Here is a 24,598-nt window from a genome sequence, read left to right as displayed (position 1 = left end):
GAAGAGAAGAGAAGAGAAGAGAAGAGAAGAGAAGAGAAGAGAAGAGAAGAGAAGAGAAGAGAAGAGGAGGAGAAGAGGAGAGGAGGAGAAGAGGAGAGGAGAGGAGAGAGGAGAGGAGAGGAGAGGAGAGGAGAGGAGAGAGGAGAAGAGAGAGAAGAGAAGATATAAACACAGACAAAATGATGTAATGCATTATATCAAAAAGCAGCCCAGAAGCTTACACCCCCCACACTCATTCCCTTACTTAGCTGCTTCACAGCTGTCTGGACCTGTACACAGCTGTGGCCCTGGCAGGAACTCTTCCAGTGTGGCTATGCCAACAACAGACATGGAAAAAGTGCCATGTTAACAGCACTCTCATATACTCCAACCTACACATTCACACAGCATACACACACCACACATTCACATACACATTCACACTCTGCACAAACACGCGCACACATACACATGCATGCATGTGCACACCCACTCACTCACACACATGCACACAGGCCACACACACATACACTCATACCATGCCCAGCCACACTCACTCTCACACACTCAGATGTAATGACTTCACAAGGCTGTCCTTTCAGACACTTGGTTTTGGTAAATGGCTCTGCAGTGACCTGAGCAGGAAGCACCTCACTAGCCAAAAGCCACCTGGGAAGAGCAGGCTTGATGTCCTGTCAGGAAGAGCACTCTCCTGTACAGAGGATTACCGTTTGAAGGACTTACATACATGCTGGCCACAGTATTTAAACATAAGGCTTAAAGGGAGTTTGGTTTCCTGAAGGAATGATTAGATTCCAAGCATTCATATCAGGGCTGTGCACAGAGCTCCAGCATGCAGAAGTAGTCTATTGGAGAGCAGGCCAATCTTCAGACTTCTGCAGACATTGATGTATATGAAGTGTGGGAGGTTCCAGATGGTGTACCAGAGGACAGTATTTGGAGCACGTGATCTCTCCTTTGAAATTCCACCCTCCATTCCCCAAGGTATCTTTGTTCTAATTAATAAATTGAAAAGTGTCTATTCAGAGGAATTCTTTGAGCTAGAAATGTAGAAAGAGCTCCAAGTCTGCCATGGTCGCCCTCTTTTGAGTTCTCTGTAGGTCCTGCTTCTCAAAAGATGATCATCAAAACCACCATAAAGTTATTGTGTGTGATAATTATAGGAGAGATGACATAGATAACCCTCAGCTACATTTAGGGTATCTGTGTTGAAACAGCTGCAACGATTACAGCTAATAAGGAGTTAAATAATAAATATAAATGTATAATAAATCAGTTATAGTACTGGTTAATGTAAAAACAAAAAACGGGTATTTAGCATTCTGGGCAACCTACTTGTATTATACTCTCCAAGATTGGCTTCCTGGCCGTGTACTGGGAAGAAGAGAACATTGACATGTCTTTGGGGTTCCTTTGAGTCCATAAGGGCAACAGAGTCCTCTGCTCCCTGGAAGCAAAGGCTCCCAAAGATAGCATAACAATGGCATAGAGAGACAGCAGCGAGTGACCTCAGTAGCCATCCTAGTCTGGCAGAGTTTTGTTGGTTGTTGGGTGTTAGTTATTTGCTAACCTTAGTTTTTATCTTTTCCTTTGCTTGTTTTGTGTTTTACTTTGTCCTCTTAGAAGCAGTGGGTCTGTCCAGGCATTTTAACAGTAAACAACCTCCCACAGATGAGGAATGGTCCAGGTTTTTGTGGAATAATTGAGCTATTGTGACATCATCGTTTCCAGGAGGAAAACAAGATGCCATTTGTACAATAGATTCTTGACAACAGCTTATTAGGGAGTTGTTCTTTAAATGTCAGTTTTGTGTGTATTGTCACATCTATAAAGATCTTGAGTATCAGTGGCCACATCAACGTTATGGAGATCATACAATTCAAGTTTAACAGTCTGAAAATACTGTCTGTGCTAACATTTATAATCCTCCCGGGATGCTGACGTGACCAAGAGTATATGCAGCCATATGCATAACTGAGTCTGGAATTTATGAATGGTGCCATTTGGTCTCCATAGTAACAGATGTTCAAAGCAACTGCTTAGGTTTTTACATGCGTAACAGAAGTATGGTAAAACAGTTTTGCCACAGATGATCCTTTCCATGTTCTTAGCAAATGGCATATAAAGCTCAGGTCATACAGTGAAGGTAGGAGGCAGTGGTCAGCTTTCACATTGAAATTCTTCAGTGACCTTTGCATCAGGAACCTTAGGTGTCTAGAGTTAACTTGCTTGAAAATAAATTAAGAAGTGCCCATTTTTTAAACTCAATATAAAGTCAGATAGTATTTTGTAGGTAGCATCTGCCCCACTTTCTATCCCCCGCTCTGGAAAAACACAGACAACAGATCTCGGGCACATGGCTTGTCTTGATGTCAGAGCTGTGAATTTTGGGGAGCATTCATGCTTTCATAGCCCAGCCCACACCTGCTGATTCAGATCATCCACAGAAGGGAGCATGTCTCAGATTCTGTTAATAAAAAGGCTTGGGCTGTGGATGGACATGGAAGACATGGCAGGCTCATAAGTAATACTTTTTTTTTTTAACCTCATACCTTCTTCAATAAAGGAATGTCTAGCTCCTGTACTGTATCTAGAGCAGGAAACTCAGTGACCTCTCCCCACCTTCCACTGGGGCATCATGGGAACGGCCATGTGCTTTCCCATCACAGCTGCCTTCTAGAGTATTGGTGCTCAAAAACATGACAGACAAATCTTTCTGCCATAGCCAAAGTTGAGGGTAGCTATTTGAGTACACACCTTGCTTGCTCCTAGTGCTGGCTGAGTCCTCAGCCCTCCTTGTTTTGCAACTGTCCTTTTGCATACCATGTGACCCTCCATCAGCATTTAGATCTCTGTAATTTGCTGACTAGCTTGTGTGTCTTCCTAGGATGCTTCTTAGAATGGCTTCATCATAGCTCCCCTGAACTCCCAAGAGGCAACTGATATAGACAAGGTAGTCAGCAGAGGATCCCAGAGGTAAAGGATCCCCAGTTTCCCAGTCATCCTTCCAGAGGCTCGGTTTATTTCCTAAATGCTTGGTTGAGTTATAGTTGATGTAACAAGAGCTTGCCGCTTCATGTGTGTAAACCACTAACATTTGAATAGTTTACGCTGTTATAAAAAAACACTCTTTATAATCTGATTTTAAAATGAAAGATTCTACCCATCAGGGTATCAAAGAAGATCCTGAGACTCATAGCTAAACTTTGGGCAGAGTGCCGGAAACATTATGGAAGAAGAGGGAGATAGACCTGGAGGGAACAGGAACTCCACATGGAGAACAACAGAGTCAAAATACCTGGGCCCAGGGGGGCCAGCAGAGACCAATACTCCAACTAAGGACCATGCATGAAGAGGATCTAGACCCCCTGTACAAAGGAAGCCCATAGGCTGTTCAGTTTCCAAGTGGATTCCCTAGTAAGGGGTAGAGGGGCTGTCTCTGACATCAACTCAGTGGCTGGCTCTTTGATCACCTTCCCCTGATGCAGCCTTGCTAGGTTACCAAGGAAGATGATGCAGCTAGCCTTGATGAGACCTGATAAGCTAGGGTCAGGTAGAAGGGGACTAGGGAAAGGGCATGGGGGGAAAGGGTATAGGGGGAGAAGAGGAAGGGAGGATGGACTGAGAGGAGACAAGGGAGGAGGCTGCAGTGGGGAATACAAAGTGAATAAATTGTAATAAATAAATACATAAATTAAATTATGTTAAAAAAATAAAAACATAAGAAGACAGCATATGAAAGAATGTTTGTGTGTTTTTTTCTCTGTTTGTCCACGTGATTGTATGCATCATGTGTGTGGGTAACCACAGGGGCCACAGTGCCAGCTCCCCTGGAGCTGGAGTTACAGGTGGTTATACAACAGACATGAGTGCTAGAACCTGTGCTAAGGTTCCCTGAAAGAGCAAGCACTTTTAACTGCTGATCCATCTTTCTGGTCCCCATAGTCTGATTTTTAGACATTGTCATTGCCCCAGAAAGAGCCTATTCCCTTTGGCACTCACTCACTGTCCCCATTCAACCCGTCAACCATGCAGCCAGCTTCCCACTGTCTCCTTTAGGTATTGCACTGGCTATCACTGCAGACAGCAGCAATGATTTCCTTCTCAGCATAATATACCTGGACCCGTCCTCAGGGCAGTGTTTCTCGGCTCCTCAGTTCATTTGGTTGTTAAAGGGTATCTTCTGTGTGAGTGTGTCAGGTCTTGTCTTTTCACTCACCAGCAGACAGACGTTCAGACTCCTTCAGCTTCTGTTTCTTCGTAACAGTAGCTGCTAAGTACCACATCTGCCTCTATGTGTATCTGTTCCACAGGCTCAGGGTGATTACATGGGACAGAAGAAATTGCATTATAGGTAATCAATGAAAGAGCACAGCCCTCTAAGATCCATAGATAAACAGTACGCCCACCCAGGAGCCTGGAGCTCAAGGGGCTCTGCTGTAAAAGATGTACATAGCATGACTGCAAGAAAGGAAACACTGCCCTAGGGATTGAGTTGACATGAAAAAAAAAAAAAGCTGATTCATGAGCTAAGTGTCAGCTACATGACCTCATCACAAATTTCCCCAGCCTCTCCTTAAGTAGAGGGCCAGGAGCCCAGCAGTCACCCAGGAGTGGTGCTGTATATGGAGGAAACAGGAATTCAGAACCAAGTGTCAATAGCCTCAAGACACACAGCTTCTGCCAGGAAACACATGTGCTGTTCTGTGTGCTGTTGTGAGCACTGTTCTGCCTTTGTCCAGAGTCCTCTTGACATTGCAGCCAACTCTTGCCAGAATACACCTAGAAAGAAGTGTCCCTGGCAATCACTGTCCTCTTCAGTGACTTGCTGCAGTACCCTTTGTTGTTTGGTTATTTCCCCACTGCTCTGAGTCCCGTGCTAGCTATGTCTGCCTCCTTTGCAGGCTCCAAGCAGTACTTCCTTCTGCACAATCTGCCCCATGATCTTGACAGCTAACCGTAATTTTTCTGCCCTGCTTTGAAGTAGCTGTATTGAATGTGCCCAGTGCACACTAAAACAGCCACAGATACATCTTTTTCCAAAAATCGAGAGCAAGTCTCTCAACACAGTATATGTTCTGATATACGTGGGTGACTCCCAAACATGCATGCACAGCTCAAGCACAGGAGCCACATTGACACTACCACTGGCTGGGAAGCTGCGCTACTGACACAGTGTTGGGAACAAGGCCTTGGTCCGACAGCTGCTCTGCCACTAAGAGCAACGTGACAGCACACGAGCTTCTCCTCTGAGCCATCCAGACCAAAGGAAGAGAAAGACCCAGGCAAGCAGGTGCCTGAGGAGTTGTGGGCCAGGAAGACTGAGATGTGACACGGAATGCTCTGAGACTAAAGAACGTGTGTGATCTTGGAATAGCATGACAGCGACATGACAGTGTCCTCCTGCAAGGCATGTGGGCTGAAGGGAGCCTGGGAGGAGCTGACCCAGGTTGTAGGCTCAGGAAGCCCAGCCAGCTCAGCAGGCATGTTGCGCTCACCAGTGGTGTCCATGACATAGTTACCACGTGATTGTTTGTGCTTCTCCCTGTAGAAGAGAGAGAGAGAGAGAGAGAGAGAGACATAAGTGGGACAGGAAAGGTGGTAGCTAGAGCTCGTGTGTCTTTGAGGCAAGAGCTGGCTTGGACTCTAGACTCACCTCTACAAATTGACCTGGTCCTTCTGTGATGAGCTGGAGGGAATGTTCTGTGTTGGAATAGTCATTCAACTGTCTTGTGTATCAGTGAAGAATGTGCCACACACATGTATAGTACAAGGAACATAAAGATCACACTGCAGCCCTGAGCGTGACAGCAGCTGATCCCTTCTCACCCAAGGCCCCTCGGATTTCTGCATAGGTGGACGTTCACCACAGCTGGGGTTTGCTGAAGTGTGCCCTCCTCCAGGCAGCCTTACTGGCTACTCTACTTAGGCCTTTCCCTGCATGGAGATGTCCTTGTGTAGCCTGGGCTGTCTATTTCGTAAAATAAAAGTGCTTACGTTGCAACTCGGAAAACATTAAACAGAACATTGCTGTGACTCTTTCATCATCCATTCCTACAACCCATGCTGTAACTTCAGCTCTGTGGGAACAAGGACATTCATCTATTCGGGGAACTGTGTCTGGATCACACAGTGGGATACCTGGGTCTGTGCTGATAGCTGGCCCACTACAGAGCAGGGTGAGGAGAGGTACCCATGAAGTCTGGATTAAAAGGACCAAGTCCCTCCCACTGTAGGAACTGAACTCAGTGCCAGACAAAGTTAGAAGGAAACATCACAAAGTTTCATCTGCAACATTTTTCTTAGAATACGTTGGATAGCATCAATAATTTCCAGTGCCTCAAGTAGACAGTCACTCGTTTAAACATTCCTGTCGATTGCTGTTAGTTCACATAACTTTGCATCAGCCCAGAGCATTCTTATTATGTGCTCATTCTAGGGTAGTGAGCTCCAAATGTTTTAACTGAACAGTATGTTATGTGGCTATAAAGACTGTCCCTGCTGAGGCTACAGCTCAGTGGCAAAGCACCTGCCTAGCATGCCTAAGGCCCTGACTTTGACCCTGCATTCAACCAAAACAAGACAAAATGTACATTGTTGTACATCATATACTCTTCATCAGAGAGAAATGCTGTGTCTTGAAGCCTGTCAATCCACAGCAGCACTCTGACATTGTTCAATAGAGCTTTGTACCATGATAGGATCATATGCTGTCTAATATGGTGGCTATAGATGAGGACTGAACCATATGCTGACATTGTCAGTTAGAGCCTTATGCCATGATAGAAAAGTATGCTGTCTGATACGGTTGATACAAATGAGGATCGAGGAGGGACAGACTTTCATTAAAGTTGGCCCTGGATGTCTATTGTATCTATTGAGGCAGCCCCAGAGCAGAATTTATTTATTTTTTCAGTTTCCATTTAAGTTTGCATAGCTACCCATGATGATCGGTTGCCATGTCTATGTGACAGCACAGGTAGAAGGTTTTGTGTAATGGACTAAATGCTTGCGGTAGGTTGGTCAGAGAGAGATCGTAAAATTGACAAGGCCAGCAGATTAATGTAGAACACGGGCAATGGTGCATTTAATCTCTCAGAGAGTAGGGCCTGCCATTGAAATACTCAGCCATATCTTATTATGGTATCGGTTCTCTTGGCTCCTTTTCATGGTTTATTTTCTCATTAAATATCCATGAGGCATACCCATTTCAGCATAAAATCCAGATCTTAGGTGTTGGACAACTTCTGTTCTGTAGTCACATTGATCTTTACTATTCCCTCATTCATTTACTCTAAATTTCTTTTACATCAACCCCTTTCTGGTTTTTGATAGTCATTCATTGAGCTTTTAAAATCTCTTGAGTTATAGTTTATAATCCCAAGTGGTCAGCCCTGGGTGTACACATTTGACCAATGATAAACAGACTCGTGCAAGTTTATGTGTCTATTTATGTATATGTGTAACAATAATAATTATATAGAAAGAGGTCATGAATTTTGGAGGGAGAGTCATGGATGAGGGAAGGAGGGTTGGGTTGAAGGAAGATGAAGTAATGTAAACGCAATTCTCACAGATGATTTTCTCAAAATAATAAAATTAAATTTTAAAAAAATTCTTGATTTTCTGAATGCAAGTGCTCAGAGCCTGCAGATAACAGCATGTTGCTGGCTAAGCCTCTTTCCTCCTGGGCTGATGCACCATCAGGACATGGCTGGGACTCCTACAGTGAGAGACGCCACATCTGCTCGCCAGGAATTGGTCACACTCTCATTTGCTTCTGTTTAACTGGGACATTGTCTGTCATCTGCTAAGTTTGACTCACTGATTTCAAGGGACTGGTATCAGTGTTGGAGAGTTGCCTTAATGTCCCTCTCTCCTTGCTATTTCCTCACTCCAAAGCTACTGTGTGCTCACATTGCTTTTTATCTCTAAGGTAATTCTTAGAGGTGTGCAGGGCTCATGTGTGACCCTGAGCCTTCCGTTGGCTGACTTTACCAATTATAATATGTCGGAAGGATGGTCGTTAATGAGGGCAATGCACTGTTAGCACAGAATTCCCTATGTTGTAGGAAGTTGGCTGTGTGACTCTGGTCCAGGTGGGTCTTGAACTCTGAACAGCAGAGTCAGGAGGTATGGTCTGGGTCTCTTCCTGGCTCTAGTACCCTTTCCTTCTTCTGAGGACAGAGGGGTCTTTTGGCCGTGCTTTACAGTCAGAGGTTTTGCTCTCTCCTAGGGCAAAGTTATTCTCAAACATGATGTCTAAGCATGTACTATATTTTATTCCATTTGTTTGACTTCTGGTTAAACACTTTTTACTGTGATTTGATAAGACTGTTAATAAGATGCTATGATTTTCTGGTGTATAAACTGAAATTTAGGGCATATAATTAACTTAGAGATGCAGGACAGCTGCTCTTAAAGTGACAGACATGACAACCTTGGTGGCTTTATGATGTTTCAGCCCTGAGTGGACCATAAAGCCCAATGACATTGTTTAATTTCTAGATCTAGTCATTTCCCGCCTGTGCTGGTTAGTTTTTATCAACTTGACACAAACTGGAGTCATGTAGGAAGAGGACACATCAACTGAAGTATTACTCCATTAGTAGGCAAGTCTGGAGGCTGTTTTCTTGCTTAATGATTGATGTGGGAGAACCCAGACTGCTGTGGGCAGTGCCATCCTGGGCAGGTGGTTCTGGATTGTATGAAAAAGCAGGCAGAACAGGTCTTGGGGAACCACGTAATAAGCTTTATTCCTCTGTGCTCTCTGCTTCAATTCCCAAGTTCCCGATTTAAGCTCCTGCCCTGACTTTCCTGGACAATGGTCTATAAACTGTGGGGTGCCATAAACACTTTCATACACAAGGCGCTTTGGTCACGGTGTTTACAACAGCAAGAGAAGAAAACTAGGCCACTGTTTGTCCACGTCTGGAAGACAACGAGAAGAACATTGACAATTGATATTTTATGCCTAGGAAGGGCTGTGTTCATATGTTCTATGAAGAATGTCCAAGAGAAAACAAAATTTACATGGTGCATATACTAAATGCATGTAAGAAGTTTTTCATGAGCAGAACTGATTGGAAATCGATTTTAGCACAGTGGGGCAGAGGAGGAGAGGGAGATGCTTACCATTGCATCACTGCTCCGAATCACTATTCAGCTGCTCAAATCTTCCATCAATGAAGATGCAATGTTAGTTTATAGTACTCAATACGGGTTCAATCCTGAGTGTGAGAGACCTGGGGCTGAGACCTCTTCATTGCATTCTTGTGACATGAGTAATGCCATAACTAATAAGATTAAACCTGAACTAGAAACCTTGTCAAGGTGTCAACTGTCAAAATATTAGTGTTTCAAGTTGACGGACAAGCAATTGGAAAGTGTCCAGGAACCGAGTGTAGACCTGACTAAATCACAGAAGCAGCAAGGCCAGGTTTGGGTTTAGGGTGACAGTGGTCCCTGTGAGCAACCCATTCATTGTCTGAGGCAGCAGCATTGAGAAAGTCCAGAGCCTTAGCCAGGTGTGACAGTAAGAGAAAAACAATCCAGCCCAAGATGCCGTGGGGAGAGGGCAAGCGCTGGGGCTTATTTAACTTTTGCAATGACTTTGGCTGAGTTTTTATTTCCAACCATCACATGTCATCTTGAACAAAGCTGACTGTGGTTTGGGGCAGACGTGGCAAGTGATGTGTGGTCTTGGCCAGGTTCATTTTGATCCTGAGGTTATGAGGAAAGAGCGAGCAGCTGGGCTTTGATAAGTGCTCTCTGGATGCCAGGACTGTTGCACTGTTTCTGAAGTCTTACTAAGGACTCCTGGAATGAGTATAAAGTTGTTTCCCAGATCAGGCTCTTGAGAATGGGGAACATGTTCAAGTAGGATCACTTAGGAGTTAAATACCTGCTTTCATGTCAAACAGAATCCTCTCTTTCTGTACAATGGGTAGCCAGAGTCCTTGAAAGGGCTCAGGGTATCATCCATCGGAGATAAATGTAGAGTCTGATCAGTGGAGCTCTATCACACATATAGCCATTTCCATAGCATCTCCATGTATGTTGGACTCATGTAATGCACATGGAAACCTTATGCTTCCATATCTACATATGCATTCATCAAGTGCTCAGGTCATAAACACCAACTTCTAAATGTGAATTACAAATAGGAAAAAGTGGATTTCAGGATTAACATGCTGTGCTCCCCCTTACGGGGACACCAGAAGACTACTAAGTTTCCAGCGACTGGTAGAAGCAGCCAGCCTTGAGGTGCAGGCCCCGGGAGATAGGCAAACATGTGAGATGACAGCCTCTGCTGAAGCCTAATTAATAATCTACCCTCCGACGCCACTGGGAAGAGGTATAGGCAGGGATACACTAGACATTCTATGAGCTTCCAAATTAATCCTCTTGGTTAAGTAAAGAAACACCATGATAGGGAGAAAACATTCATTTTTCATGATTTATCCCTCCTCTCGATTAAGCTGGCAAACAAACAAGGTAGTAGAGCAACTTTTAAAAATATTTCAACATCCACTGGTTTTCAGTGGTTACTAAAATATCATTTTTTTAAAATTTTTATTAATTACACTTTATTCATTTTGTATCCCCCCCATAAGCCCCTCCCTCCTCCCCTCCCAATCCCACCCTCCCTCCTTTTTCTGCATGCATGCCACTCCCCAAGTCCACTGATAGGGGAGGTTCTCCTCTCCTTTCTGATCTTAGTCTATCAGTTCTCATCAAAAGTGGCTGCATTGTCCTCTACTGTGGGCCTGGTAAGGCTGCTCCCCCCTCAGGGGGAAGTGATCAACAAGCAGGCCAATCAGATTATGTCAGAGGCAGTCCCTCTTCCCATTACTATGGAACCCACTTGGACACTGAACTGCCATGGGCTACACCTGTGCAGGGGTTCCAGGTCATCTCCACGAATAGTCCTTGGTAGGAGTATGAGTCTCTGGGAAGTTCCCTGTGTTCAAATTTTCTTGTTCTGTTGCTCTGCTTGTGGAGTTCCCATCCCCTCCAGCTCTTACTATTTCCCACTTCTTACATAAAATTCCATTCACTCTGCCCATCAGTTGGCCATCAGGCTCAGCATCTGCTTTGACAGTCTATACTGCAGAAGCTTTCAGAGGCCCTCTATGGCAGGTTTCAAGGTTGTTTCCTGTTTTCTTCTGGCTTTCAGAGGCCCTCTGTAGCAGGTTCTGAGGTTGTTTCCTATTTTCTTTTTCTTCTGATGTCCATCCTCTTTGCCTTTCAGGATGGGGATTGAACATTTTAGTTAGGGTCCTCTCTTTTGCTTAGTTTGTTTAGATGTACAGATTTTAGTGGGTTTATTCTATATTGTATGTTTATATGAGTGAGTATATACCATGCGTGTCTTTTTGCTTCTGGGACAACTCACTCAGGATGATCCTTTCCAGGTCCCACCATTTACCTGCAAATTTCATGATTTCCTTCTTTTTCATTGCTGAGTAATACTCCATTGTATAGATGTACCACAGTTTCTGCATCCATTCTTCAGTTGAGGGGCATCTGGGTTGTTTCCAGCTTCTGGCTATTACAAATAAAGCTGCTACAAACATGGTTGAGCAAATGTCCTTTTTGTGTACTTGCGCCTCTTTTGGGTTTATGCCTAGGAGTGGTATGGCTGGATCTTGAGGAAGCGCTATTCCTACTTGTCTGAGAAAGCGCCAGATTGATTTCCAGAGTGGTTGTACAAGTTTACATTCCCACCAGCAGTGGAGAAGGGTTCCCCTTTCTCCACAACCTCTCCAGCATGTGTCGTCCCTTGAGTTTTTCATCTTGGCCATTCTGATGGGTGTAAGGTGAAATCTCAGGGTTGTTTTGATTTGCATTTCCCTAATGGCTAATGAGGTTAAGCATTTCTTTAAGTGTTTCTCTGCCATTCGATATTCCTCTACAGAGAATTCTCTCTTTAGCTCTGTTCCCCATTTTTTAAGTGGATTACTTGGTTTGTTGCTTTTCAGCTTCTTTAGTTCTTTATATATACTGGATATGAGTCCTCTGTCAGATAAAGGGTTGGTGATGATTCTTTCCCAATCTGTAGGCAGTCGCTTTGTTTTGATGATGGTGTCCTTTGCTTTACAGAAGCTTTTCAATTTCATGAGGTCCCATTTATTGATTGTTGCTCTTAGAGCCTGTGCTGTTGGTGTTCTGTTCAGGAAGTTTGCTCCTGTACCAATGAGTTCTAGCCGATTTAATGTGTCTGGTTTTATGTTGAGGTCTTTGATCCACTTGGACTTCAGTTTTGTACAGGGTGATAAGTATGGATCTATTTTCATTTTTCTACATGTAGACATCCAGTTGGACCAGCACCATTTGTTGAAGATGCTATCTTTTTTCCATTGTATGGTTTTGGCATCTTTGTCAAATATCAGGTGTCCGTAAGTGTGTGGGTTTATTTCTGGGTCTTCTGTTCGATTCCATTGATCCACCATTCTGTTTCTATGCCAGTACCATGCAGTTTTTATAACTGTTGCTCTATAGTAGAGCTTGAGATCAGGGATGGAGATACCTCCAGAAGATCTTTTATTGTAGAGGATTGTTTTAGCAATTCTCGGTTTCTTGTTATTCCATATGAAGTTGAGAATTTTTCTTTCCAGGTCTGTAAAGAATTGTGTTGGCAATTTGATGGGAATTGCATTAAATCTGTAGATTGCTTTTGGTAAGATGGCCATTTTTCCTATGTTAATCCTGCCAACGCATGAGCATGGGAGATCTTTCCATCTTCTCATATCTTCCTCTAATTCTTTCTTCAGAGACTTGAAATTTTTTTCATACAAGTCTTTGACTTGCTTGGTTAGGGTTACACCAAGGTACTTTATGTCATTTGTGGCTATTGTGAATGGTGTTGTTTCTCTAATTTCTTTCTCAGCCCTTTTGTCTTTTGTATACAGGAGTGCTACTGATTTTTTTGAGTTAATTTTGTATCCAGCCACTTTGCTGAAGGTATTTATCAGCTGTAGGAGATCCCTGGTAGAGTTTTTGGGGTCACTCATATATACTATCATATCATCTGCAAATAGTGATAATTTGACTTCGTCCTTTCCCATCTGTATCCCCTTGATCTCCTTCAACTGTCTTATTGCTCTAGCAAGGACTTCCAGCACTATGTTGAAGAGATATGGAGAGAGTGGGCAGCCTTGTCTTGTCCCTGATTTCAGTGGGATTGCTTTAAGTTTCTCTCCGTTCAGTTTGATGTTGGCTATAGGCTTGCTGTATATCGCCTTTACTATGTTTAGATATGTGCCTTGTATCCCTGATCTCTCCATTACTTTAAACATGAATGGATGTTGGATTTTGTCAAATGCTTTTTCAGCATCTAGGGAGATTATGATGTGGTTTTTTTCTTTCAGTTTGTTAATATGGTGGATCACATTGATGGATTTCCGTATATTGAACCACCCCTGCATACCTGGGATGAAGCCTACTTGGTCATAGTGGATAATATTTTTGATGTATTCTTGGATTCGGTTTGCAAGTATTTTGTTAAGTATTTTTGCATCAATGTTCATAAGGGAGATTGGCCTGAAATTCTCTTTCTTTGTTGAGTCTTTGTGAGGTTTAGGTACCAAGGTGACTGTGGATTCATAGAATGAGTTTGGTAATGTTCCTTCTGTTTCTATTTTGTGGAATAGTTTGAAGAGAATTGGAGTTAGCTCTTCTTTGAAGGTCTGGTAGAATTCTGCGCTGAAGCCATCTGGTCCTGGGCTTTTTTTGGATGGGAGACTTTTGATGACTGCTTCTATTTCTTTGGGGGATATAGGACTATTTAGTTGATTTACCTGGTCCTGATTCAGCTTTGGTAAGTCAAATCGATCAAGAAAATTGTCCATTTCATTTAGATTTTCAAATTTTGTGGCATATAGACTTTTGAAATAAGTCCTAATGATTGTTTGGATTTCCTCAGTGTCTGTAGTTATGTCCCCCTTTTCATTTCTGATTTTGTTGATTTGGGTGGTGTCTTTCTGCCTTTTAGTTAGCTTGGCTAAGGGTTTGTCGCTCTTGTTGATTTTCTCAAAGAACCAGCTCTTTGTTTCATTGATTCTTTGAATTGTTTTATTTGTTTCTAATTGATTGATTTCAGCCCTGAGTTTCATTATTTCCAGCCGTCTACTCCCTTTTGGTGTGTCTGCTTCTTCTTTTTCTAGGGTTTTTAAGTGGGCCATTAAGTTGCTTGAATGAGCTGTCTCGAATTTCTTCTTGAAGGCACTTAGTGCTATGAACTTTCCTCTTAGCACTGCTTTCATTGTGTCCCACAAGTTTGGGTATGTTGTGTCTTCATTTTCATTGAGTTCTAGAAAGGCTTTAATTTCTTTCTTTATTTCTTCCCTGACCCAGCTGTCATTTAGTAACAAGTTGTTTAGTTTCCATTTGTGTGTAGACTTTTTGCTATTTCTGTTGTTGTTGAAGTCCAGCTTTATTCCATGGTGATCAGACAGGATATAAGGGATTATTTCAGTCTTCTTGTATCTGTTGAGGCTTGCTTTGTGACCAACTATATCGTCTATTTTGAAGAAGGTTCCATGAGGTGCTGAGAAGAAGGTAAATTCTTTTGTGTTTGGGTGTAAAGTTCTGTAGATGTCTGTGAGGTCCATTTGATTCATGACCTCTGTCAGAGATATTGTTTCTTTGTTTAATTTCTGTTTTGTTGACCTGTCCTTTGTTGAGAGTGGGGTGTTGAAGTCTCCTACTATTAATGTGTGGGGATCTATATGTGGTTTAAATTTTATTAATGGTTCTTTTACAAATGTGGGTGCTCTTATATTTGGGGCATAGATGTTCAGGATTGTGATGTCTTCCTGGTGGAATTTTCCCTTGATGAGTATGAAGTGTCCTTCCTCATCTCTTTTTATTAATTTTGGTTGAAAGTCTATTTTATCAGATATTAGAATGGCTACTCCTGCTTGTTTCTTGGGTCCATTTGCTTGGAAAGTCGTCTTCCAACCTTTTACACTCAGGTAATGTCTATCTTTGTGCCTTAGGTGTGTTTCTTGTATGCAACAGATTGCTGGGTTTTGTTTATGTATCCATTCTGTTAATCTGTGTCTTTTTACTGGAGAGTTGAGTCCATTGATGTTGAGAGAGATTAATGACCAGTGGCTGTTAGATCCTTTGATTTTGATGTTGGCTGTGTTCATAAGATTGTGTGCTTGGTTGCTTTTGTTTTACTGTAGGAAGGTTAATTATTTCCTGTGTTTTCTTGACAGAAGCTAATTTTCTTGGGTTGTATTTTCCCTTGCAGTGTCTTCTGTAATGCTGTATTTGTGTGTAGGTATTGTTGAAATTTGTTTTTGTCATTGAATATCTTGTTTTCTCCGTCTATGAGAACTGAGAGTTTTGCAGGGTATAGTAGCCTGGGTTGGCATCTGTGTTCTCTTAGGGTCTGCATGATATCTGTCCAGGCCCTTCTGGCTTTCATAGTTTCTGTTGAAAAGTCAGGTGTGATTCTAATGGGTTTGCCGTTATATGTTACTTGGCCTTTTTCCCTTGTAGCTTTTAGTATTTTTTCTTTGTTCTGTATATTTACTGTTTTGATTATTATGTGGCGGGAGGATTTTCTTTTCTGGTCAAATTTGTTGGGTGTTCTGTAGGCCTCATGTATCCTTATTGGCTTCTCCTTTAACTTGGGGAAATTTTCTTCAATGATTTTGTTGAAAATATTTTCTGGGCCTTGGAGAAGGGAGTCTTCTTTTTCCTCTATTCCTATTATTCTTAGGTTTTGTCTTTTCATATTGTCTTGGATTTCTTGGACGGTCTGTGTCAGGAATTTTTTGGATTTAACATTTTCTTTGACAGATACATCGATTTCTTCCATTGTATCTTCTACACCTGAGATTCTTTCTTCCATTTCTTGTATTCAGTTGGTTATGCTTACCTCTGTAGTTCCTGTTTTCTTCCCTAAATTCTTCCTCTCCATTATTTCCTCCATTTGTGTTTTCTTTAATTTTTCTAGTTCTATCTTCAGGTCTTGAGTTGTTTTGTTTACTTCCTTCACCTGTCTGCTTGTATTTTCCTCTTTTTCTTTTAGTTCCTTCAACTCTGTCTCTTTTATTTCTTTCAGTGATTTAATTATTTCTTCTCTGAAGGCCACAAGCTGTTTGGCTGCATCTTCCAGTATTTCTTCACGGATGGCCATAATCTGCTTGTCTTTATCTTCCTCCATTTCTTTACGGATAGCCATGATCTGTTTGGTTTTATCTTCCTTTAATTCTTTACGTATTTTATTTGTTTCCTCTATTATCCTCTTCATCAACATAGATGTAAGGTCATCTTCTTGATTTTCTATTATGCTGCATTGTTCAGGGCTGTTCGCCCCTGGACGGCTGGGTTCTGGAGATGCCATATTGCTCTGTCTTTTGTTGGTTGAGCTTTTCCGCTGATCTCTACCCATTGGGCTGATTTAGGTGTTGGCTGTTAGTTTCTGTGCTTCCTGGAGTCCTGAGGTATGGAGTATCCCCTTGGCCAGCAGATGATTTTTCCTGAAGGAGTCCTTCTCTGCTTTTTGGTTATGGTCACTGTATGGCCAGTGTTTCTCAGGAGTTGCCACTGCTCACCTCAGGTTTATAGTCCTGAGTAGTAGCTGTGGTCTATGTTAGGCAGGGGGGGATCTCCTCTTACCCATAGAATTTCTCAAGACAGCTGCCCCACTGCTGGGTTTCTTGTTATAAATTTAGTGTGCTGCTGCTCACTAAATTTCCATGTACAGTCCTCTTGAAGAACCTGCTGATTCCCTAGCTGTGGGGTTTTCTCCCAACAGGGAAACTCAGTCTGTTATCCTGGGGTGCACAGTTCTGTCCGGGAAAGTGAGAGGTGCACTCAGCAAGTCTCTGGGCCAGAGGCTGATTGCTCCGCTCTGGACCTGGAGAATATGCACCTAGGTTGAGTTGGCACCTGGGGGTCCTGCTTTGGTCTGGAGGTTGGGTGCCTCACTCTGGACCAGAAGCTGTGTGTCCCTGTCTGGGATGGCGGCTGCAGGCACTGCTCTGGTCCAGACGCTGTGGGTGCAGCCCTCTTGAAGGACCAGGGATTCCCACAGTTTTGACAGTCTAGCTAGGGATAACTGGTTGATCCTTGGCACAGTATCTGAGGGCTGCTGTAATGGCTCTCTGGCTTTTGTAGGTTTGAGGATGCAGCTGTGTGTCCCAGTGCCCTAGGAGAACTCAATAATGGCGGCAGAGCACAGTGCTCCTGCCTGCATTAGAGTCTAGAGTCTGCACGAATCCAGAAAGTGTTTTGGTGCCGGGTGTCCTAAGCGTTAGAGCTGATGATCCCCTCCACTGGGGGTTTCCTCCTGCCAGAGACACGCAGTCTTTGCTTTGGGGACCGCTGTTCTGTCTGGGGTGGCGAGTAGAACCCACAGGCACAGATGCCCGCTTGTGGCTCCGCCTCTCTGGCCATTAGGAGCCTTCACTGCTGCCTAAACTGGGTAATTTTCCCTAGTCCTTTTCGGGGTGGGGGTGTCGGCTGGGTGCTCTGAGATCAGACCAGCTGTTTCCCTCCCTGTGGGTTTGCACCTGCCAGTGAAATGCAGTCTCTGGTGCCTGGTGCCCTGGTGCCCACAGTTCTATCTGAGGCGGTGAATCAGGCACGCGGGCAGGGCTCCATACAGGCACCTGGGTCCCGGCTCTGGGTCCAGGCTGGCTCTTGGGGCGCCCGTGGAACCCCAAGTCTTTTCCAGGGGTTGCCTGGGTAACCTGAGGTCGGTCCCAATTGTTTCCTGCTCCGTGGGGTTATCTCTGAACTGGGATCCAGTCTATGGTGTTGTGGGCCCACAGTTCAGTCTGGGACCGTGACCAGATCACACTGGGTTGTAGCTCTGGGCTGGCGACCAAGCGCCTGGCAGAACCGGGATCTCTTCTGCGGTTTAGCCAGGTGAGTTAAAGCTGATTGAATCCCCCACCGTGGTGTATCCTCTCACCTGTGAAACACAATCACTTGTGTTTTATGGCTGCGAGTTCTGATTGCTGGTCACTGTGCCAATCCTGCTGTGCTGCTCCTCAGAATGAGAGTCCTCCTGGCGCCGCCATCTTGCCCCCTAAAATATCATTTTTATCAGTTACTGCACTCTAGATGTTTACAAAATTAAAACTTATTTAAATATAAAATATTATAACCACAGGTTATTAATTAAACAAATGTGATGCTTGAGCACTTGGTAAAAATCCACAAATTCCTCCTGCTGCCTCAGGACTCCATTACCTGAGTGTGAAGTCCACTAGCCTAAGGACCAGAGAACAGCTTGAACTTGGGAAGCTAAAGATGCTGTCAATCTAGGCAGCAATGACAGATCACAAAGACTTCACACAAGGAACCTAGAACAAGCCAAAACAAGGGCGGGGGAGGATGATTATGGTGTTAGATACTAGAGAATCGGGACTTTAGAGGGGCTGGAAAATCTTTAGGAAGAGCTACAGTCACCAGAGGAGAATGTGGTGACTGTACTATTCTTCACCCTCCAGTGAAGAATTTTGCTCTTTGTCTTGCTAATTCAGCCACCTTTTACTAGATGGCCACCCTTTACAGAACCTGTGTTCTGAATATACTACTAAGGTTTTCAAAAGGTTTCAACAATTATCTTTCTGTCTACCTAGGAAATGATAAAATAATAATGAGAGGCTGAGCAAATCATCCACCCTCACACAGCAAGAAAATGGTACAACCACAAGACCAAAGCTTGGGAGTCTATTTCAAATCCACCCCAGGCTTTCTGGAGACACAGAGGAACATCTGTGCTGGATCTTAAGGATTTGGGAGTCTTTTTTTTTTTTTTTTTTTTTTCCCCTAAGGGATGGTTTAAAAGCAAGTGATTATTCACAAGTAAGAAAGTTTATAAAAGTAGACTATGACTTCTTTTTTGAATATTTACATAAACCGGTTACCTTCAATACTGTGGAAAACTAATCTGAGTAGTATATAAAGCTGAACACCTTCATGATTGCTTATGCTACTTCTGGGTCCACTAAAATACCAAAAGAGTGAAACTCAGCTGGCCAGGGGCACGGAGGACTGATGGAATTCCAAGCCTGGTTGTTCCCAGGTAGAACTATGTTGTGGAACCCTAATTCAGCTGAAAGTGCCAGCAGCCAAAGTTGTTGCTCATGGGTAGTGGCCTGCCCTTGCTCTGGCAAGTCTAGATTAGACATTGTAAGCTTTGCCACTTCCACCTGGGTGGAATCTAGGCCCTGGGAGGCCAACCCCCCATGGTCCCGATGGCTTCGCTGATAATTTAACCAAGTTTTCCTTTGTCCTCTCTGCTTCTCCAGCAGGAGCTCTGTGGCTAATGCTTAACTTACCTTGTGTGAGAACCTGGGCTTTCTGTTAGACCTCCCACCCCAAATCACTGTTCCCTATGGCTGAAACTGGCCTTTTCCCAATACCTAGAAAATGTTTCTGCATGCCTGTCAACCTAGCCCATGTAAGTCCCCCAGTTCATGTGGACAGCCTGGTAGCACAGGGCTTCATTTGATGAGCATCGGTCTCAGAGACTCCCTGCCCCCAACCTCCCCGTGAGAATGGTTCACAGGCTCCTGAAATCACAGGCAACCATAGCTATGTGTCCCCTTCATCCAGTATGTATTGAATCTTCAAAATACACTTAGATAGCTACAGCATAATAACAATGCAAAGTTCTGCATACAAGGGCAAGGTAGAAGGAGTTTTGAATATTCCCTAGCAGTGATGAGCCTTAATGATACCTTTGTGTCCTCTTCAGTTCTCCCCTCAGCCTGAGGTAATGCTCTTTGTGAGGAGCTTTTTAGATTCTGACTGAACCTACTTCTCTTTCCTTTCCATACCTATTATAGACAATTGCTCTGCTAATTTTTCAGACCATTTCCCCACCCTGCTGGTTGTGTTGTTCTGTGTTGATTTTGCACCTTGCAACCTTGCTAAACAATGATGCTAATGTTTTTGATGGACTCTGAGGATTTTCTTTGTTTAGCTTTTGGGAGTAAGGACAACTAGGCAAAGGAGAAACTGAGACCACTGTGAGCTATATATGCAGCAAGGTGACTTTCTCCTTTCTTATTTAAATGTCCTTTATTTCTTTCTCTTGCTTGATGGCTCTGGCTAAAATTGCCAATAACTTATTGAATAAAGGTGGTGAGATGGCATCGTGCCTTCTTGCAGGTCAGAGCACACACAGTGTAATTGTTTCTCCAGTGGGAACAGTGATGCTAGGTCTGCACTTGAATACGGCCTTTCCGCAGTCAGGGTTCATTCTTTCACGCCTAACTTGTTTGGTGATTTTATCATGAAAGGAAATTGAATCTTACCCAATGATTTCCCACATCTGTGTGATGATCACATGGTTTTGGCCTTTGTTATCTTGTTGTGATGTTATTAACTGGTGTATATTGAACCATCCTTGCATCTCTGGGGTACCTCACTTAATTGTGGTGAATTATCTTTCCACTGTGCTATGTTTGCAAGTACAAAAACATGCTTTCAAGAAATATTTGGCAGGGACTGTCAAGGCTTAAACCCTAGCATGGAGGAGTCTGTTTATAATCTTGACATGTTAGATAGCCATGGAGCACACACCTCCTGAATGTGGCCCAGGTCTCTGTTTTCAGCTGTTTTTCCTCACTCTCATTAATCGCTGTGTTATCCATTTTAAAATGGCTGTGTGTGCCATTTTAAAAAGGTTAAAAATATAATCTCTCAATTTTATTTCCTTAACATATTTAAAGGTTATTTTTTATATTCAATTTTGCTATATAGGCATTTTATTGTTTTCATAAAATCACTTCTTTCTGGTTTCCTATGATATGTTGTTTAGTAACATCTTCCCCTGCTCTAAATGAAGCCTTCGTGTTTTGTTCTGAATTAATTCTGTTAACATATTTTCTGGAGTGTATCACACGTTATTAAAAGTTTGAAGTTCATTTGAATAGACTGTTGGAAATGATTCGGATTTTAACTTCCTCTCTTCACTGAGATGACTTGCCAATATCAATATCTTACCCTGTACACGTGTTTTCTCCGGAGTCAAGTAGTGGCTTGAGTGGCTTAAGTTCCCTGTCTTTGGTGGGTTGTGATTCTCCTTTCTGCATCATCTCTAAGCCAGCCTGCAGAACCACCCCATGCCCCTGAGAAGATGCCAATGAAGAGATTTCCGGCCCTCTGCAGGGACCTGCTCTTCCTCATAGGCCAAGGCTATTGAGCCCTTCTTGCCCAAGGTTCCATTGGCAAGGAGCCATATTGGAGGAAGAATAACAACAAATCCAGCATGGGTTAGTCCCATTTCTATGTTGGTGTCTCATTATGTTTTCTCTCTTCCCCTCCTTTCCAGTTAGGTATGATAAGAACAAAGGATGCTGATTACTTCTTAAAGCCACTGCCTCCACACCTCACAAGCAAATCAAACGTGTCTGTACAGGGTGGCTCTCCCTCCCACGTACTGTACAAGAGATCCACAGAATCCCAGGCTCTCAGAGAAAACGAAGTCCTCATGGTCACCAGGAAGCGAGATCTGGCAAGATCTCACCCTCACCGTGGCAGCTTCCATCTTGGCCTCCCACAAAAGCAGCATTTCTGTGGAAGACGCAAGAAATGTATGTAAGGGCGATTCTGTGTATTTAATGATTTGTATAATTGTGTAAAATCGTGGAACACTTTTACCTTATTAAAGGCATGTCTTCTTGCAAGGAGAAATGTACTGTCACTGTTGTCACTGGGTAACTCCAGTAGTGGTATTCTATCTCTTGTGGGTGGAGGACAGATGTGGTGGATATTTTTTCTGAAAGCTAGTCCTTGAGCAGATTAAACGACACACTTCTCAGAAGTATAGAACCTGCCAGACATTTGAAAAAAAAAAAAAAAAAGAAGCCTTGGCATCACCCTCTGCTCCCAGTAACTCTATACTTGAGGTTTAGACATATTAAAGCGCACATAGCTTTCCTGCTGAGGTAACTTATTTATATGCATAGTTGGAGCTTGACACCACCACATCAAAGAGATAAGTGCAGGACAGCACTCACCTGCAATTTGTCAGCAAATATTTATGAGCGCCTCGCTGAATCTGATTCCCTGAGTGAGGACTGTTGTTTGCGTGTGATGTAGCTCTCACAATCCAGGAAGCCACAGTTCTCTGGAGTCCCCTCTTTGCCTGAGTACTCAGACATCGCCTGACTAGCCCTTCCCAGGGAACACAAAGGAAGCCTAGGCCTCTAGTCCCAGCCTTCTCTGGCACTGACAGTGGCTTTATCTGCCTCTGAAACAAAAGAGAGAACCTGGCTCAGTAGATCCTGCTGAATAAAGTGCATAGATGAACTCAATGCTGCTCCATGAAGGCACAAGTGCCACTGAGGGATCGGAGCCTGTACAGGGTCTGCACCCATTTTATCCTGTGAACAAAATACAAAGGCCATGTTCAGACGGACCTGGAAATCTCAGAGTGAATCAAATTCAGCGGGATGTGTTTTTGCATGCTTGGCTTCTGGTGGGGGTGGATCCTGGTGTTCTCAGTTGGGTCCTGCTCTTCTCAGTGGACCTCACTCAATGAAAAGGCTGTCTCCATTAGAACACCTGCTTTCAAAAACACGTGAGCATGGTCTCTGCATTCCCTAAGCCACACGTGGCCAGAGCTGAGGATTTGTTAGCGTGGATGCTGACTGGAGCACCCACTGTTGATGAAGGGAACTTTGTTATCCCAGCTGTAGGCATGAGCTGAGGCAGGGTTAACTGGAGTCACATGTTCCCAGGACATTCAAAAGCACTGACCTGAAACATGTAGTGAGTGTTTGCTCTAAGGACTTCTGAGAGCTCTGGCCCACGAGACACACAGCCTTGCGGACCTTCTGCCCCTGTAGCCAGCACTGGGATGTAGGTGCCCTGCCCTCTGATGTAGTCTGCCTTGGTGTTGCACAAGTTTTCCCACCACTTGGGGTTAAGACCTAAGGATCTACAAGCACACCACACATCTGAGGTCTAACACTTTCTAGAGAGGAACCAGGAGTTGTGTGTGTTTACTCTCTCTGCCTCTGCGGCTCCGCAGCACCCCAGCACCCCAGCACCCTGTACAGGAGCTCCTGCAGAGGCCAAGTGACTGTTCCAGGACAGCTGCTACATCCACAGGTTACCACAGGTTACCGTGCTAATGAAGGTTCAGTTGGCCCTAGCTTGTTTAGGTTTGAGGTTGGTTGGGCTTGATTACGTTGCATTTCCTCAGATGAAATACTTGGAATGGGAAATTTTACATATTTTAAAATATTCTGAGTTGTAGTGTACTTGTGCGTACATACAACGAACTACCTTGGGGATGGATTCTGAAGCTGAACAGAGAATTCATTATTGCCCATGTGCCTTAACAGGTAGCCTGGGGATAATTCTTGAGAATGTTCTCAGTGTTCGTGGGTTTCAGGTTGACTTGTCACTAGGCCATGGCGTGGGATTTCTACTTGTGTTTCATATTTAAACTCAGATAGTTTTGGATGTATGATCACATCCTGATTCAGAGTTTTTAATTTGGGATGCTCAGTCTGTTTTCCCAACTAGCAACAAGCAAAAGGAGTTAAAGTGAATAGCAATCATGCGCAGCCTTGCACGTTCACCACAGGTTTCATGGGTAAGCTCACACACTTGGAAGTTTACGTCACCAGGATTGGGGATTGAAGTATGTTCTCCCAGAAAACAATAGAGTGTTAACTTTCACAGTTACCAAAAGAACTTAAAAGGAACCACTCCAGGAGGGCAGAGTGTGGCTTGCTCTGTAATTAAATCTTCTATGTATACACGGCATTTGTTAGAATATCAGCACCCAGTGAAGGCAGCTCCCATCAACAGTGTACGCTGGACGGGGAGAGTATTGGAAAACTAGCTATGCCAAGATATCAGCATCAACTATGAAAGAAATGTTAGCCAGTGCTGGTGGCTGTGCTGCTGGTACCATGCTGTTTGCTGCTCTGTCAGTAACACTGTGAAGGAGCCTTGCTCTGCAGGTCCCTGTGCCCTTGGTCCTAGGACATGTTTGTCTCAGATGCAAGGGTTCACCTCTCATTTTAAAACAGAAAAAGAAAACCATGAGGTCAGTTCTAGAAATGGTTTCCGGGACACTCATATTGTATGAACATCATTTAAATTTAGAAGGTGACTTTAACATGAGTCTTGTATGGGAAAGGATTAGCAATTCTGTGTTCTTCTAATATGAGAATCCTATTGCTGTGTTTTGGTTTCTTTATGTAGTAGGCCAGGCTGTCCTTAAACTTGGGACCCTCTTGCTCAGCATAAACATTCATTTTTCAGACATTTTCTGTAAGATAAGCTATGCCTGTGGTATTGTGTGTTTGCTTTAGCTTGCTTTCTATGTGTTCCTCCATAGACATGCCCCAGCCTCCAAAGGATGACCTTTACATCTTGCCTGATGAGTACAAGCTCAGCTCCCGATACAAGCGCTCCCTCCTGAAATCCCACAGAAATGAAGAGCTGAATGTGGAGACGCTGGTGGTGGTCGACAGAAAGATGATGCAAAGCCATGGTCATGGAAACATTACCACCTACGTCCTCACTGTTCTCAACATGGTAGGGCTGGCGTGTGTGTGTGTGTGTGTGTGTGTGTGTGTGTGTGTGTGTGTGTGTG

At 43.6% G+C, this 24,598-nt stretch overlaps 1 protein-coding gene across 1 annotated transcript in view; it reads left to right on the top strand.

Annotated features, from left to right (window-relative positions):
* The window catches only part of Adamts16 (ADAM metallopeptidase with thrombospondin type 1 motif 16), a 118,900-nt gene that overhangs the window by 19,993 nt on the left and 74,309 nt on the right, over positions 1–24,598 (top strand). Inside the window, exons 4-5 of the mRNA XM_055598006.1 lie at positions 21,314–21,575; positions 24,341–24,540. Coding sequence (XP_055453981.1) covers positions 21,314–21,575; positions 24,341–24,540 — 462 coding nt within the window. The remainder of the gene's footprint in view (positions 1–21,313; positions 21,576–24,340; positions 24,541–24,598) is intronic.

This window comes from Psammomys obesus, unplaced genomic scaffold, assembly GCF_907164565.1.
Source record: "Psammomys obesus unplaced genomic scaffold, mPsaObe1.curated_primary_1811, whole genome shotgun sequence".
NCBI classification, from domain to species: Eukaryota; Metazoa; Chordata; class Mammalia; order Rodentia; family Muridae; genus Psammomys; species Psammomys obesus.
This window is presented reverse-complemented; position numbering and strand designations above follow the sequence as displayed.